The sequence below is a fragment of the Pelmatolapia mariae genome, linkage group LG6, assembly GCF_036321145.2.
Source record: "Pelmatolapia mariae isolate MD_Pm_ZW linkage group LG6, Pm_UMD_F_2, whole genome shotgun sequence".
Classification (NCBI taxonomy): domain Eukaryota; kingdom Metazoa; phylum Chordata; class Actinopteri; order Cichliformes; family Cichlidae; genus Pelmatolapia; species Pelmatolapia mariae.
The window spans coordinates 26010014-26027402 of record NC_086232.1 but is presented as its reverse complement, the minus strand read 5'-3'; the positions used below and the strand labels follow the sequence as shown (position 1 = coordinate 26027402).

The window sequence follows — 17389 nt, the reverse complement described above, 5'->3', positions numbered from 1 at the left end:
GTGGGTAAAAAAGGAATAATACATATTTATTAATAACAGCATTTTTATTCTTTTAAAAATTACCGAGTAAATTTACTTAGAGAGAACCAAAAAGAAAACTGAAAATGATTAAATTACTTAAAAGGCTTGCATAGTATAGATACTTATAAATAGTATAGATGATATATGGGCATATGATCCTGTTGATGATGTCATACCTTGCTGGCAGTGCCGTGCTGGATCAGGGACGTGACCACCAATCCTCCCTTAGAGTTGTCCTCTTCCAAGCAAAGGCCAAGACCTGCATAATCCTGGAATGAGAAGCAACAATGTAAGAAAACAAACTTAAACACTTACCTCTTATCAAGAACGAATAATAATACTCATATGTAAAAAATGACTGTGCCAGTTTTAAGAGGTGTGCTTTAAGATGGGATTTTTTGGCTTTATTAGACAGACAGTGAAGAGTGACAGGAAACCAGAGGAAAAGGGTCGGACTCGAACCCGGGCCAGCCGCTCTCAGCCATGCAGCATGTGGTCGCCTGCTCATCCAAGTTTGCTAAACCGGCACACTTAAGATGGGATTTGAAAGTGTTAAGAGAGTCAGTGTTACAGATGTCTGGTGGGAGGAGATTCCAGAGGTGAGGAGCAAAGGAACTGAAGGTTGTAGATCCCAGTGTAGTCAAACGGGCAGAAGGGACAGTGAGGAGTTCAGAGAGGTACTGCAGAGGGAGGTTATGGATTGCCTTAAAGGTGAGGAGCGGAATCTTGAAATCAATACGACATTTAACCGGGAGCCGGTGAAGCTGCTGAAGGACAGGCGTGACATGACTAATGCAGGGAGGTCTGGTGATACTCCAAGCGGCAGAATTCTGAACCAGCTGAAGTTTATGAATGAACTTCAGAAGGGAGTTAGAGGATGGCAGTACTATTGGGTATGAGAGATGGATGGAGGCGAATACTGGTACGGAGATGGAAATATGAGACTAGTGAAACCAATAACAGCACGTCTGCAAAATGTGTTTTTGTGATTAAAGTTACATGTTGTTCATTTTGTACAATTACACAGATACTCGTCTATCTATCAAGATTTTGATACAAAAGTACCTGCTATCAGGCTGCCTTTGATACACAAAAATGTGCAACTGCAGTACAAATAACTGACAGTGGTTAGCCAGAGACCTACGGGATGTATTGTACCTGAGGTAGAATAATGTGTTCAATGTCACTGGAGATTTGTCCACAGCCTCCAGTATCAGTCTGGGAGTCGATCGTGTCCTCACAGTCTTTCCTGAGTCCCTGGACCGTTTCACCTAGAGCTGCTTTATTTCTGGTAAAACAACACCAATTATTCCAGAAGCAGGTTACAAAAACCTTTAGTGTGTAAAACCAAAAAGCAATCATGTTACCTGATGAGAATGATCTTGACTTTACATGGAGCATTACTGATGATGGCGGAGGCATTCTGGTGACTCCGGCCGTACAAAATCTGACCGTTAATCTAGAAGAAACACAGCGTCATGTAGTTCCTATTCAGCAACGCCTTTCCCCCCCTATTCACCTCCACATTAATCTTCCTTTCTGTCATCCCCTTCTAACCTCTCCTCCCCCGCCGACTCATCAGCTGCTCCTCTCCCACTACTCTCCTCCTCATCTCTATTACACGGTTGTTCATTACAAAAATCCGGCCCAGCACCAACTATCATTCAAATGGTAATTTGCATGATAAATCTACTGTGCAGGTATTCAACGCTCTCATCCATGTCTCCAACTCCCTTCTATTCTTCTCCTGTTTTAATTTTTGACTTCACTATTTTGTCTCTCTCCAATGGCTCAACCCATTCTTGGAGTCTTCAATCTCACACCATTAATCTGTTAATCCCTACTCACTCATTCTTCCATATTGTTCCCATAGCCTGTCTTCCTTACCTCTAGAAGCTCATCCCCGATCTGTATCCTCCCATCTAAACCGGCGGGGCCTAGAGGGTCTATAGCTGCCACATAGACACCCATACGGGCCCTAGAGCCATCCTTGTTGCCCGTGAGGCTGATTCCCAGGCCGCGAGCTGCAGGGTCCTTCTCTAGCTCAATCATTTGGAGCTTTCCAGACAGACTGCCATAACGCTGAAGCATCTTTTCTAGGACACAGTTAGCAGACAGAAAATTGTTAGGAGAATGATATGATTGTTAAGCCAAAAAAAGTGTGGCAAACTACATGTAATGAGTGACACATGGAGACATGGGGAAAAGCATTACACCCTGGAGGAGAATGTGTGTGGGCTGCTGCATTTTGCCTGGAAGGGACTTGTTGAGGGTGTTTCTGACTATATACAGCATGATAGTATGCACCTTGTGTGCACAACTGTGCAAGGAAAAATGAATATAGAGCCACGACTGTGATTTATATATGCATACAAAGCGTTTCAAACCATTTGTAGCATCATGGGGCAACGCTTTAATGAATGGATTCATATTTTCTTTGCTTGTGTGCATGTGCAAGACACACACAGTTTCCTTCTAATAGTTTTACACTATTTTACTAATCAACAGTATAAAGCACCCTGAAGCTCAAACACACTAGAGCCAGCTCCAGAGTGGGATCCTGATAACCCTAATCCAGGCGAGGTAACATGTCTCATAGTTACGCTCATAAGAAATAAAACAATAGATGCAATTTGAATACAGTTTTTTTTCCTGCCAAAAAAGAGAAAGAAAAAATAATTACTTAGAAACTAAAATGTATTCATACAGAGGAATGTTACTCTTTCAAATGATGCTATACTTGAATAATATTTCTAAAACGTTTTTTTCTTAGGCTTTAATCTCTTCTTGGTACATTATTTATGCAAACTGGGTTGAAATGCAGGTGGTTTAAGTGTCATATGGCTTAAAGTATGTCCCAGAATTTGACAATTCAACTGTGAGTGTCAGAAAATGTTTATCAGTATTAAAATCTATAATGGATGGGTTTGGTACATAGGCTTTTGAGGAGTCTTACTTCTGCCAGAGTCGTCAGCATCTTCAACTGCTCCTGTGACTGGTGTTGTGAAATTCGTAGGGCTTCTCTGATCCATTCTATCGGATGCTGGTGAAGGTACCTTGGGACAAATTTTGCATTATTGAACAAGCAGAGTTTGAGATGCCTCAGGGGTCCTTCAGGCATAAGTTGGACTACCCCTGAGGCTTGTTCAGTGCGCTTGATAAAGCACTGGGAAATAACTGATGAAGAGGATGAATTAATGAACGCTGTTTTAATGTCAGCTAAAAATAACATGAAAGATGACCAGAATCATGCATTATTTTGCAACTAACTTACAAGTGGATGGAAAAATAACTTCAAAAGAATGCACTGACTCTATTTAGAGTCATGCATCTCCATCAAAGGCAAAAAAACAAAGGGTTTAAACAAACAAGGTAGCTGCGAGGGACTACAAGGGTTCTATGTACAAAAATGCATGTTAATTAAGTTTCTGATGCAAATGCAAGAGTGCTTTTACAGTGTGGCACACTTGTGGTAACACACACACACACACACACACTGTGCACCAACCTTAAACGGGGTGGGAATGAAGGGGTTTGCAGGGGAAGGACTAAGGAACAGACCACCAAGGTTCTCTGCTTCCTAGTATCATGTGGGGAAACACAGACATAGCTCTATATCTATGAAAAAAGAAATCCCTGTCTCAAAAAAAACCTCTTTAAAGCTTCCCCATTCTTTTTTGGATTGCTGTGTAGGTGTTAATGACTCATCTATCTATATATAATATAGTGTGCACGAAACATTTTCTATACACTACAGCAACACACAGCCAAATATCAGTAACTGTGTAGGAACACAAAGTGAGAACTTCACAGCTTGTGTTCTCTCCCAGCGAAAACTAAAGATGTGGTCGCAACCTTTAAAAAACATGAAAAGTAGCTACTGCTCTTTAGCTCCAACGAGCAGTACTTCATATTCTAATGGACACGATTGTCTATACTAGAAAAGTATTGGAAAGCACTATTATATCAAGGCTGGTATAAATTTGAAATAAGATTTACGTATGCCATTGAAACAGGAAAAACCTTAATGCGAAGCTTAAAATATGAAGTAGAGCGGTGTTACCCTGCTGCTGTGTGAGTTGGACAGCAGTGTTGGAGTTAGTCTTTCATGGTTGATGAGAGCAGGAGACTGTGGGCGAAACACAAGACGCAGAGTAGGCATATTATTTTCTATAAAACTATACACGTAATGCTGAATAATTACTTATTCTGTCAGTCAAATGCATTTTTACCTAATATGCATTGTCTCCACAAGACATAATAATGCAACGCCCATGCACAACGCTGCTGCAACTTCTGGTGGGGCTTTCCAATAGAATATGCATTGCACCTTTGCTTTACTGAGTGTTGAGATTCAATGTGAAAGAATCTGAAGCCTCAGGAGACTCAAATTCATGCATGCATGCCACAATATACAAAGTCTGCAGGATGCATAAAGCCACCAAAAATCTGCTATTTTTGGTTGTTTTCTGAGGTGCTGTACCTGAGATCTGTCTTGTCCAGACTGCACTAGAAAGGTCACAGTGTCTCCAGCTCTGCGGATGGCCTCCACTGCTTGCTCATGGCTGGCACTTCTCAGGTCCACACCACATACCTTAGCAACATCAACAAAAATGCGCGTAAATACAATTTTCAGATCAGATCAGTGTAGAGCTGTTTTTAAAGAACACATTGATCATCTAAAATCCAAGTTGCCTTAAAATAGCCATGCCCATTTATTTGCAATGCTGTCGGCTGACTTTTTCGAAGAGACAGCTAGTGAAAAATTATATATCAAAATTTCTGACAGTTGACAATTTCTTTTATCTTGCAGTGTTGTACACACAGCTCAAACCTAATACAGCAGAATGGCATGTTTTCCCAGTCTTCACTTCACTTTGGTGAGTGTGTGCCCGCCGCTGCAGCTTCAGATTTCTGTTCTTGGCTGACAGGAGTGGAACCTGACATTAGTCTTCTGCTGCTGCAGCCCATCTGCCTCAACATGACATGTTGTGCATTCTGATGCTATTGTGCTTACAATGTGTGTTTTTCTTTAAGGACAGAGAATTTTTATTTAAGCTACTGTTTTTCTGTCTTTCTGTTTCCTGCAATCAGTCTGACTGCTCTTTTCTGACCTCTCACATCAACAAAGCCTTTCAGTCCACAGAAGTGCTCATTGAATGCTTTTTCAGAAAAAATATTTCACACCATTCGTGATGAACTCTAGAGACTGTCATGCACAGAAATCCCAGGAGATCAGCAGTTTCAGAAATATTCAAACCAGCCCATCTGGCACCATCAATCAAGCCACAGTCAAAGTCAATTTGACTGTGTTTCCCCATCTGATGTGCGATGTGAACATTAACTGAAGCTCCTGACCTCCATTTGCATGATTTTATGCATTGTACTGCTGCTACATGATTACCTGATTGGATAACTGCATGAATAACCAAGTATGTTATGGCGGAGGGGGTATAACTGCATTTTATTGTGCAGTCCTGTATTATATAATGACAGTGGAGCTGAACCTTCAATCTTTGACCAATAACAAATAATGGGCTGCTGCGAATAACATTTTATGGGCATTTAAACAACAAATTGGCCATTAGTGTGTCATATTACAATCAAATTGGCACCTTTTAATACAGCAGACACCACAAACAATATTGAATTCCAGTACCACATACACAGTATGTATTATATAAATACATTGTGCAGTATACACAATACCTTCTCTCTCTACCACACACAAACACCACTGGGTACCCAAACACACACACACACAGACCTCTTTCCTGCAATTTCTGATAACTGCGCCTCCTTCTCTGCTACACACCAACACACATGTCAGTTCCAGGCATTCGCGTACCTCCAGTATCCTGTCTCCAGCCCGTAGGGTCCCATTACGTGCTGCCGGGCTGTCTGGGCTGATGTTCTTGATGAAGACTCCCCTCATCATCTCACCGCTGCTCAGTCTTCGGCCCATGCCTCTACCTCCCATTATGCTGATACCTAGGGACTGACCTGGTGCTCGCGTTAGTCGCACACTGAAACACAGAGTGTAACGCAAGAAACATTACCAAACACTGCAGAGCTGAGATTGTTCTAACATTACTTTACGTATTTTAAAAACAGTGCTGCATAATTTATCCAATGTGTATTTTTGCTTTTTTCAGTCTCTGCTGTTTAGTGTTGCAGATGGAGATTCAATGATTTAGTCAAATAAAACTTATAGGGAAACACAGAATAGCTGTTTTTTTTAATGAATTTCTTTCTTCTTCTTTTTTATGCAGTGCAATTTTTGTATCTAAGTGGGACGCATTCTTTAATGCAATAAATGCAAGCTGAAAATGAAATTCTGTACTGTAGTCGCTTTCTCTAAACCCAAGAAATATGAGCATGTAGAGTCTGCTGTGCACCATTAGCACTGCTGTTATCATGACCTGAAGTTGCCTGAACACACCAGGAAAATCTGAATAATATCTCATGATAATTATTAGATGACAGATTCACTAACCTTTTAGGCTGGTCCCAAGACACTGTAGAAAGAAGCTCCTCCTCCTTTCCTTCTTCTGCACCATCCACCTTTATCTCCACGTCTGGCTTTGATGCCATTCCACATGTATTAACATTGTCCCTTTTCTCTGCTGTAATGTCTCCATCTTTGCTCTTCAGAGGTAGAGATTTTGCTATCTGCCAGCTGGGGATGAACAAAAAGATTACTTTATATAACAGGTTTTAATGTATGTTTTTGAATGATTGTTTTTGTGCTACAATGACTTAAAGTATCTAAATTTACAGGCACCTTTCTGAATATAAAATACAAAAGGAGAAGAACAAAATGCCCAACAAAGAAAGAATCCAAATCTGTGGTATAATTGACATATTTGGGACTATTATCCATGCAGATTTATACCTCTTAAACTACACACTGTGAATATTTATACACTCCATAATTCATCTTTTCACATCCATGTGCCCAGTGTATAGCTCCATACCTTTTAAAAAGAGACATATTTTAGTTACATACATTATACAACATTTTCTAATTGCAAATGTTTCTATTAAATTTATGTTTACTGTGACTGTATGCACACACACACACAGGCAACCAAATGATGTGATTTTTTGATTAGTCATCTATTGATATAACATGGATTTACAGAAAACTGGCACTTAATTTGTCAGTGAATGAATTATTTAGTTTATTTATTCAGAAAAAATGCCAACTGTTAAGTTGTTATAACTTTCAGAAGTGAGAATCAACATTTTTGTGTTGTGTTATATAAATTTAAATGTTATTTGCTTTTAGTCTGCTTGGAGAAAAAAACTTTAAGTTTAAGATAATTCCCAATCTAACAATCACAAATTAATAATCTAATAACATCACACAAGCAGAACTGGGGTATACACTGGTGAGCTTTTTTTAATCTATGACACACTGAGGCATTTGGCCAATTGTCACTTGTATTTGAGGGCCTTGAGAAAATAAACTGATTTAGATGAGATCATGAGGTAGTGCCTATATGTTTGCCATATATATACATATATATATATATATATATATATATATATATATATATATATATATATATATATATATATATATATATGCACACACACGCACACACATATACTGCAAAAGTGGAAGAAAAAGGTAGAAAAGCAGAGAATTTTTCATGAATATGTTTAACGGTGGAGGGCTGTAATAAGCCCATGGATGTGAGTGATAGTGGTGCTATCTGCACAGCAGGAGCCTATAGCCAGTTAAGTTACAGAAGAGGGCAGAACAAATGGTTCCACCAGGGCTGAAAGAGGAGCGAGGAGAAGGGGGATAGAAGCCAGGCAGGGAGGAGAGGGAAAATGAGGTGAAGAGAAAAACACCAGTGCAAGATGACTGAGAGTGCGAAAGAAATGAAAGACAGATGTAAGCACACACAGAGAAAGAAACAAAGACAACACATTGAAAGATAAGAGCGAAGAAAAGGCTGCAGAGAAAAATGGGAGTGAGGGAGGGAGGAGAAAGGCAGAGGTACGAAGACAGAGTGAAAGCAGGGACAGACAGAAGCGAAACAATTCATTTTCGCTGACAGTCAGCACTGAGATCCATAAGCGAACAGCTAAATATAACTCAGAGATTCAACAGTGAGAGAAGCTTTTGCCTTTACAACACAGAAGAATGGAGAAGAGAAAATACGTGCTGGAGGAGACTCACACCGAGCTGGCTGCATTCTGAAAACAATTGTTTCCTCATGGATACGGTTAATTAAAGTGTCAGATCATAATTCAGATCATTAGCATGACTTAAGCAGCTGGGTAACTGAATGATGTGTTACAGTAATAAAACCATAGCTGCTACAGCAATCAAAAGCCTATGGTTAAAGTGTTAAAGAATGTATAACTATTTCTTAGTCTGAATTCCCTGCAGCAAATGTATCAACTTGTAATAAAACTGGAGCCTTGAAGTCTAATAAACCTTTAGACAGGTTTATCTTGCACTCTGGGAACTGGGAAGGGATTAGGTGACCGTAAATAATAGGCTAAGACCTCTGGCTCTTATATTACCTCGAGTCTGAGGCTGGGCTGATGGTTGGAACTGTGACCGGGTCTTTATGAGGAGTTCTGAAGGATGCAGAAGATCTGATTGAAGTTGGATCCGGAGTTGTAGCTTTAAACTTGAGTGAGGAAGAAAGCTTGAGCATAGACAAAGCCGGGTGACTCGAGGATCCAGCTGGGTCCGCTGCTGGCTCCGGAGAAGCAGTCGCTAGAGTGGGTGAGGAAGAGGGGCTTTCTGTTGCAACTGATGCCAGAGGGGGCAAACACAGTCGAGTACGGTGTTCATCCACCTGGTGGGCTGGGACATAGGTTATACTGGGGGTAGGGGAATGTGGGAAAAGAAGTGTGGGAACGGGGTGAAAGCATTATAAACATTATTTACTTAAGTTTTACCAACACTGTTTTCTTAGCAGCACATTTGCTTTACTTTTTCACCAAAGAATGAGCGATGGGTTCTTAAGGAATGAAAAAACAGTCCCAGTAGTGAGAAATTTCTATAAATCATAAATTAAATATCAGTTGAATAAGGCAATAATTGCATTTTATCCACTGAAGTAATGGCAAGTTTTTAAAATGACTCTTATTCACTGTCTTATCAAGATACGATGAGTTTAGTAACATTTTCATTTCTGTAAAGAGGATTTTTAAGCAACCTCCAGCTTAGCTAAGCATAAAGCTCATGCAGGGGGGAAACAGTGTGTCCAAAATCCACACAAGAGATAACAGATAAAACAAAATGTGTCAATTAGTTAAGTTATTAAAAGAGATTAAGTTATAGATTTTTTTGTTTTAAGTTTATAAAGAAGCTAGATGTGGTGACTTCCAGAAGTCTTTAGTTTATTTTCCAGCTTTAAGTCTTATGTGATTGCTCAGTGGTATCAAAGCAGGACACGCAAACCAGAGCCAATAAAACTGCAAAGAAATGTGCTATAAATGATAAAATTATGTTACAATAATATATAGAGATGATTTTGCCAGTCAAACATTATTCGCTGTTTCATCCTTTGCCAAACAGAAACTAACAAATCATGGCAGTCTTCATGAAATCACTCACTTCTCTCAGAATGCAAATAAACCGCTTCTGCTGTCAAGTAGCTTGGACTATTAGCCAGCTAGCTTGCCTACAAACATGGAGACATGTCTGAGTCAATTTAGGCTAAAGAATATAGGGGAGAGGGGCTGTTCTCAGAAATTTTGCTTCCTTGTAAGGTGTCCATTTTGTCAAAAAACACTGTACATCCATCACTTTGCCTGGAGACTATCCTGGCTGTCATGGGGAAAAAGTGGGGTACCTCCTGGACAGGTCACCAGTTTATCATAGATAGAGGCTAACGTGGAAAGACGGACAAGCATTCACACTTGCAATCACCTGCAGCTGATTTAGAATTGCCAATTAACCTAAACCCACGCATGGCTGTGGACTGTGGGAGGCAACTGGAGACATGCAAACTCCCCACAAACAGGCCCAGCTAGCCAGTGAATTCAAATACCAGACCTGCTTGCTGTGAGGCAACAGCACTAACAACACCCCCCCCCCCCACCACCACCACCACTACCACTACTACCACTATTATTCAGACAGTTTTATTTGTTGACAATTTAACATTGAACTGAAGACAAATTAAGCCATATTGATGGAAAAATAGCACATAATAGCTAAGCAACTAGAAACATACCCTTTTTGTATGTCATAAATGAATATATTTTTTTTCTTTTACAAACAACCTCTAATCCACAACAAAAACTGAAGTTGTCGGTCAAACGATATTTAGAGCTCTGAAAATACGGATGTGTCTCGTTCCATCTGAAAAATGGAAAAATCTTCTCAGCGTTTTTGTTTTACATAATCCCAGATCTGCCTAAGCCATGCTGTAAAAGATGTCAAGGACATCATTCAGCCCCCTCCTCCCACTTTTATTTTTCTTCTTTTTACACGGTGTGATGCTACTAGCAGACATGCTTTTTGAATCTGCTGAAAAAGCCAATTTCTATGTTTCATTCAGGGTGGTAGATTGAACACGGTAGTCTACACTAAGCTGTTGTGACTGAGCCATGTGGACAGCCTGTCTTGTCTGAAAGGAGGCAGTTTGATGGTGACAAGCCCTCACCCGTCTATGTGTCTTATTCTGAGGCTGCCAAAGCAACTCATCTGCCTCCACTCGCTCTTAGTTTATCTGAAGTGCTGTTTAGGAGTAGGCAGTGTGAGCACACGGTATGTGTATACTGATGAGTGTTTTTGTGTGTATATGATAGAGAAAGGCAAAACGCGTGTGTGTATTCGTCCGCGTGTGTATTGTGTGCGCATCTATGAGAGGCTCTTTAAAACGTTCTTTTATTCAGAAGCACACTGTTCAAGGTGAGATGAGTGATGAATTATTCAGAGATATTTCCCATAGCAGGAAAAGGTGTTTTTGGAGGTTAGACCATTGAAAGGCTGGTATGTGTGTTAATGTTTGTATGTGTGTGCCCATAAATGCAACACAGAGCGGAAAAGAGAGAGAGGGAGGGAGAGAGAAAGAGAGAGAGAGAGAGACTGGGAGAAAGTGAGTGGGTGTTCTGCAGGGCAGTGGGGTGGTGGGGGTGGAGCACATCTCCAATCAGCCAAACAAGCATTGCCAATGTGGAGCCATAACTGCTGATGTTAGAACAAGTAATAATTTATCCAATTTCCCCTTAGGCAATCTTTAAAATTTCATCACCTAATCTAATCCAACATGACTGCACTGCCTCAGTCAGCTATGACTGCAGTGTCAAAAAAAAACAAGGTGGTAATGGAGATCCAAAGTGAGACGAGATCATTTATAGGTGATGATGCGGTCAAAGTCATGTTTGTGACTGCAGAGATGATGATATTGATGACATGCTTGTACACATTGCAGATGCAGGCTGTTACATTTTGCATGGGCAGATCTAACAAATATGCATGGTATTCAATTACTTTTTCAGCAGTTGGTTGTTCTCAACATTCCCAAAAGACCGTTCCACATTCTCTCCAAACTAATACCTTTGGTTTTCTTGTTTCTTAAACAAAAATGTCTTTAAACTATGACAGTACGGAAAGTGCACATAAATGCAATACAAATAATTGCATTAAGTAACTACTGTAACCCGCAAGGGTCTCTTCAGTTGGGAAAAACACTCACTTTATAGTTTTGGTAATTGCCTGAGGCCTTGAACCACAAGTTTTAAGTAAACAAACAGTTTTATTTTTTTAGTGGTGCCTGAAAAACTTTTGAAAATCCGAAAACCTAAATTGTGTATCTGCCTTGTTTAACGAATGTATTAAACCACCTATCACAAAACAAGAAAACACAAATAATTCAGAAAGTGTTTAAAGCTAATAATTATATTGTTATTTATTTGGCAAAAAAACAGCTGAACGCACATTTTTATACCAAAATCTGAGAACACTGGACTTCAGTCAGAAATTTATTAATTCAAGCGTCACATGTTTTCTCTTTAGAAACGCAAGTAAATAAATGTAATTTGGCATCTTAATCAAAAATAATATTGAATGGTGGATTAAGCTTTACAGAAACATTGTGGTAATTAAAAATACTGTTAATTACGGGCAGCTATGACATAAAACTTATATTGGATGGAGCATTGTTTATATCATTAATATACTCATGGGCATTAATCGGTGTTTGGTGATCAATGGTCATGACAATTTGCATATTAATGATCAAGAAACTGACCTCACAGTCCATTGTTCAGTCAGTAGGCTTGTTTCAGTTATTGTGCAAATGTACTGTTTATAAGGTTGGGGAAACCTGCAGTCAGCTGAGACTGAAGAAGTCACTCAGACGAGTAACGAAACGTTTCTCCCATTGAAAACGTGAAAACACTACGTCCAGATGAACAAAATGGGATTTACTTACCTGGATATTTGAGCATGTATCAAGATATATTTTAGACATTTTTGCAAACTGAAAATCCAAAAGTGAAAAATATTAAAGCATTCTGATCTTTAATTTAGAACTATGAAGGCATCCCTTTGGCAGCAACTACAGCCTCAAGTGTTTTGGGTAAGTCTTTAGTCAGCTAGTTTGCTACACAGCTTGATCTGGGCAGTTATCCCAATCTTCCTGACAGGGTTCTCAAGCTCTTTCAGTCATCTTCAATTTTCTACACAAATGCATATGTGGGCTGAGCCAGAACTTTGGTTTGATGACTCAACGACTGCCCTGTACTTGACCTGAAGCCATGCTAATGCTGCCTCGGCTGTATGCCTCCGTTCATTGTTGTGCAGAAAGGTAAGTCGTTGCACCAAACTAAGATCACTTATACTTGGAACCTCTCTGTTGTGTATGCATACACTACATACTCAATAACCGAGAATGACAAAACTATAAAACATATTTTAGACAGTTTTGCAAATGGAAGATCAAAAACTAAAATCTCGCACAAACGTTTTCTGATCTTTAATTTAGAAATATGAAGGAATCCCTTTGGCAGCAGTTTATAGCCTCAAGTATTTCAGATTTTAGGGTAAGTCTAAGTTGTACGCTGGATTGCTACACAGCTGGGTCTGAGCAGTTATCCCATTTTTTTCTGGCAGATTTCTCAAGCTCCTTCAGTCGTCTTGAACTTTCCCCACAGATATTGAAGTGGTTGTAGGCTAAACTTAAAGACTGTCCTTGACCTGACCTGAAACCACACTAGTGTTATCATGGCTATATGTTTCAGATCATTGTTGAGCAGAAAGATGAATCACTGCCCTAAACTCAAGTCACTTACATTTGGAACATCTCTGTATTTAGCTGAGAAGCGCACACAGCGTGTTGCCTTGTCACTGGTTTTAGACAGGTGATAAGTAATAAGCAGTGTCTAGTGCCCACCAGAGATGGTGCTTAGAAATGTGCAAGAGAATCATCCCAGAGAATCTTGTTCCTTTAGTCCTCTAAATACCGCTTGTGGGAGGTTGTATGCATTTTAATCAAGAGTGGCTTCAATCTTGCTGCTGTATCATAAAAGCCTGTTCTCCACAAAGGACTTCTGAAGCTTTGTTTGAGTGACTTTGGGATTCCTTTTATCTGTATGACACTGACACAACTTTAGGATGAAGCAAAAATAATCTGCTGTACCTGACCACAATTTGGATGTAGTAAAGATTTTGTAAATGCAGAAAAATTCAAACGTGACTTAAAAAATGTACAGTTCTAAAAACACATTTTTTTGGTCATTGTAGTTTATGGTCATTATGATTTATGGCATTTTTAAAATCAAAATTAAATCTACCGGATAAATATGAAAAAAGCGAAGAGGTCTGAACACTTCCTTTTTTTGTACACCCAGAAAGTTGATTCTGTTCACCTGGACGTATCAACTTTTTGATATTTCTTTACCTGGATGATTGAGCAAGCATTAAGACTTTTTTGTGCCTTTTACACTGTGCAAAAACATTAAAACATCGAAATAGGCAATTCAAAAAATAATTTGGGGTAAAATTACAAAAAGTAATCTCAAAAACATTACATTACTGAATGTAATGTAAAAAAAAAAAAAGACAGCTGAAATCAAGGAAAGCTAGCTGCCATGGTTAGCTTTAGGCTTTAAAATAAAGTGTAAAAAAGTGTGAAAAACTAAACATGTAGTTATTGATTTTTTTCCTGTTTTTTTTTATTATTTATAAACGCTATAAAACAAGGATGTAGCTTCCAAACCTGACAAATGAAGCCTGTGTGAAAGTGTGTTAAACCTGCTACCTGAAGTCTACAAGATGACACCAGCTGTAGTTGCAATACACTTTCAGTCTCATTAAAGTCTGCGGGAAAACTGTAGAAGCTTATTTCTGTTAGTGAAAGAAATAAGCAGAACAGCAATGTCTGTATTTCTTAGGTTTTGTGTATACTTTAGGTGAGTGGTTTTTAGGGGTAAAAAAAGAGTAGTACTGTCCACTCAGGTGTTTTTTAGTTCTCATGGATGACCTGCACTGGGGACTGTGTGGGCATATGTACTAGAGCATGTGCTTGACTATCGTAATGATCTGACAGTTTTGCTACATTAAGGTTGAGAAGCTACATCTTCCTCAATTTCAGAGGTTCTTTTGCGGTGACTTAGCCCAGTTTTAACTTGAATAGAGGTCTAATTAGCCATATTGAATATATTTTTGTGAGTGCTCTTTAAAACGAGATAATTTGGCATTTCACAAGAACAATGGCTCTTTGTTTTTATTAACATGTCCCAGTAGGTCACTGTACCACAAAATACCTAACACCCCACCTGGAGCAAGAAACTGAGACAGCTTGATACAAGTAGTTCATTTTTTTCATTTGCACCTGGGATATTTCTGCTGTAAGATCAAGTCTTCTCTTTTTTTTGTCAAGAGACCTTCAGAAATGTAATTAGTTTCTTAATATACTTACTCTACTTGAGCCACAATCGTCAAAATAATTTTGCAAGCACAATTACTAAATATGTGCACTAAGTATAAGAAATCCAAAGGTTCAAGCAGCACTTGAAACACTGTAAAGGATGTAAACAGTACTGCACAGCCAGTCAAACAGTGTGTTTGTTTAGGGATTAAGGATTATTGAGAAAAAAGAGGCTCTGTTATGTACAGTAAAAAAAAAAAGACCTAGAGTGCTTTAGCACTTTTGTTGAGCTTGACCATGTTTTCTGGGGGGCTGCGGGGCTGTGACTGTCTCCTTACCTCATTTCTGGACCTATGACAGAATGCCTGCGGAGCATGGCCCTGGCCTTGGCGCTGGTCAGGTTGGAGGTAGATTTTCCATTGATGGCCAAGATGGCGTCCCCCACCCCGAGCCTGCCATCCTGGCTAACAGCCCCCCCCTGGACCACACTGCGCACCAGCATGCCTGAACCGTCCTTGATAGCACTCACTGTCATCCCTGCCAATACGCACATTAACACACGCACACACACACCCACACACACACACACACACACACACACACACACACACACACACACACACACACACACACACACACACACACACAAGCACACAAAAGCACAGGTGAACGGAGGGCTGGCTAAGGCTGCTTTGAATGCATGCCAAACAGCGAGACAGTCGCCCAAACAAACACCTGACAGTGGTATAATCAGCATAATCAAGACAGACACTAGGCAGATTAGCACACAAACATGGCTACAAATGCTTGACATTTACACAGCATCATCCCTCACAGTCACACCCACAAAAGGTGCACAAAGAGCGTCATGTGCACTCACATCCACAGAGGGCAGAGGGCACAGGTGACTGAGGAGTAACACATGCCTGTCACATAAACACCCGACTTTGGCATTATCAGTTTGGACACTAGGAGGATTACACAAACACTTCATTAATGCAAACAGACAGAAGCAGGTAAATCAGGCGTCCACACACACGGACGCCTCATGCACGCACGTACACAAACCACAGAAAGGGAAGCCAGCCAGCCTGCAACGAATTAGGCAGTCTGGTCTCTAGCTGCTGGCGTACTACGTTGCTATCTAACTACAATCCACAACACTATGGTCGTACATAATTTGAAATTCGTCACAGAAATGACTTTGTGCTTATTTTTGATCATATAAATAGTTTATTGTCTTTTTCTTATTACATTCAAATTACAATACAATCATAGTGCATGGAATACAGTCAACAGAAGACACAGCTACCGATTTTGACAGGACAAACAGAAGACACATGTTTTAAAGACATTCAAACAAATTATGGTGAATGTTTTAAATGTGCTCAATACTATGACACTCTAACCAGACAGATTTAAACATTACAAACTCTGCCAAAACAATGCTTAAAATACGTTACGGTTAAATCCAAATGAAATATTCTACATGGAAATCTAAACCTCTTCAAAAAGTAAGTCAAACAAATTCACACCAACTGGTTCACGCCAGGAATAAGCAACTACTAAATTGGCTGTTTATAGTCATGTTTTAGATGAGCAAGGCAAGAAAAAAACCCTTTTCACACCATCAAACCTTTTTCTTTGACAACCTGCTCTAAAGAATATCCAAACTCTAGCACAAAACAGCCATATACGGTATGTGCATGTCTCACTTGGGTAAAAAGTCATAGTCATGGATCGCATTGCACATGGCACCTATTGGAAAATGGTAAAGTAGCACAAAAAATGTTGCACTACATTACCATTGCTCATAAAAATAAGTCCATATTCAAGCCTTATGGATAAACACTGTAACCTTGTCTATGCTGAGACTTTTGCCTCAGATCAAACATATGTAAATTCACAAAACCAGAAACAAACTAAATATGCAAACCCTCCATACTTGGATATCCAGAAGACAGAACTTCAATAAATATCTCAGTAAGAGGATCTACAATATTTTTAAACAGATAAAAACCAAAGAATACAGTGGTGCAACACACAGACACAGACTGTAGGTTATGACCTTGATATTCTCTACCTGTGAACATTTGCATAATTTCAAACTTTCACACACATACACACACACACACACACTTACACACATAGTGTGGTGCCTTATTAGCACGTTTGGAGAATACAAATGACTTTGTTTCCTTATACTTTGCATAGAGCAGAACTGCCTTGCACTCTTTGTTTGCCTCCTGTGTTTGAAGAGCCAAACATCAGACTTTCTCTTGGAGCAGTTAAGACAATGCAGTCTCAATACTGGAGTATAAAATATATATATATTAGGATCAACATTCAAATTAATATGTCATTCTTTAAATTAATGTTACGTTTTCATTCTCTTTTATGTCACTTCATTGCTTCGTACCTCAAACACACACACACACACACGTGCGGTACACACACGGATCATATTTTTCTCAGGAATGAGGAACACATTGCTTCATCATTCCTCTTCAGGGCAG

At 39.5% G+C, this 17389-nt stretch overlaps 1 protein-coding gene across 2 annotated transcripts in view; it reads right to left on the bottom strand.

The window, feature by feature from the left end:
* Window positions 1-17389, bottom strand: part of si:dkey-92j12.5 (multiple PDZ domain protein) — a 43926-nt gene that overhangs the window by 10103 nt on the left and 16434 nt on the right. For both annotated transcript variants that reach the window (XM_063476369.1, XM_063476370.1), the window contains exons 20-30: window positions 15212-15410; window positions 8566-8871; window positions 6518-6700; window positions 5870-6047; window positions 4505-4615; window positions 4085-4150; window positions 2978-3077; window positions 1909-2117; window positions 1389-1480; window positions 1180-1309; window positions 198-290 (exon numbers count right to left, since the gene is read on the bottom strand). In XM_063476369.1, the coding sequence (XP_063332439.1) occupies window positions 198-290; window positions 1180-1309; window positions 1389-1480; window positions 1909-2117; window positions 2978-3077; window positions 4085-4150; window positions 4505-4615; window positions 5870-6047; window positions 6518-6700; window positions 8566-8871; window positions 15212-15410 (1667 nt within the window). The remainder of the gene's footprint in view (window positions 1-197; window positions 291-1179; window positions 1310-1388; window positions 1481-1908; window positions 2118-2977; window positions 3078-4084; window positions 4151-4504; window positions 4616-5869; window positions 6048-6517; window positions 6701-8565; window positions 8872-15211; window positions 15411-17389) is intronic.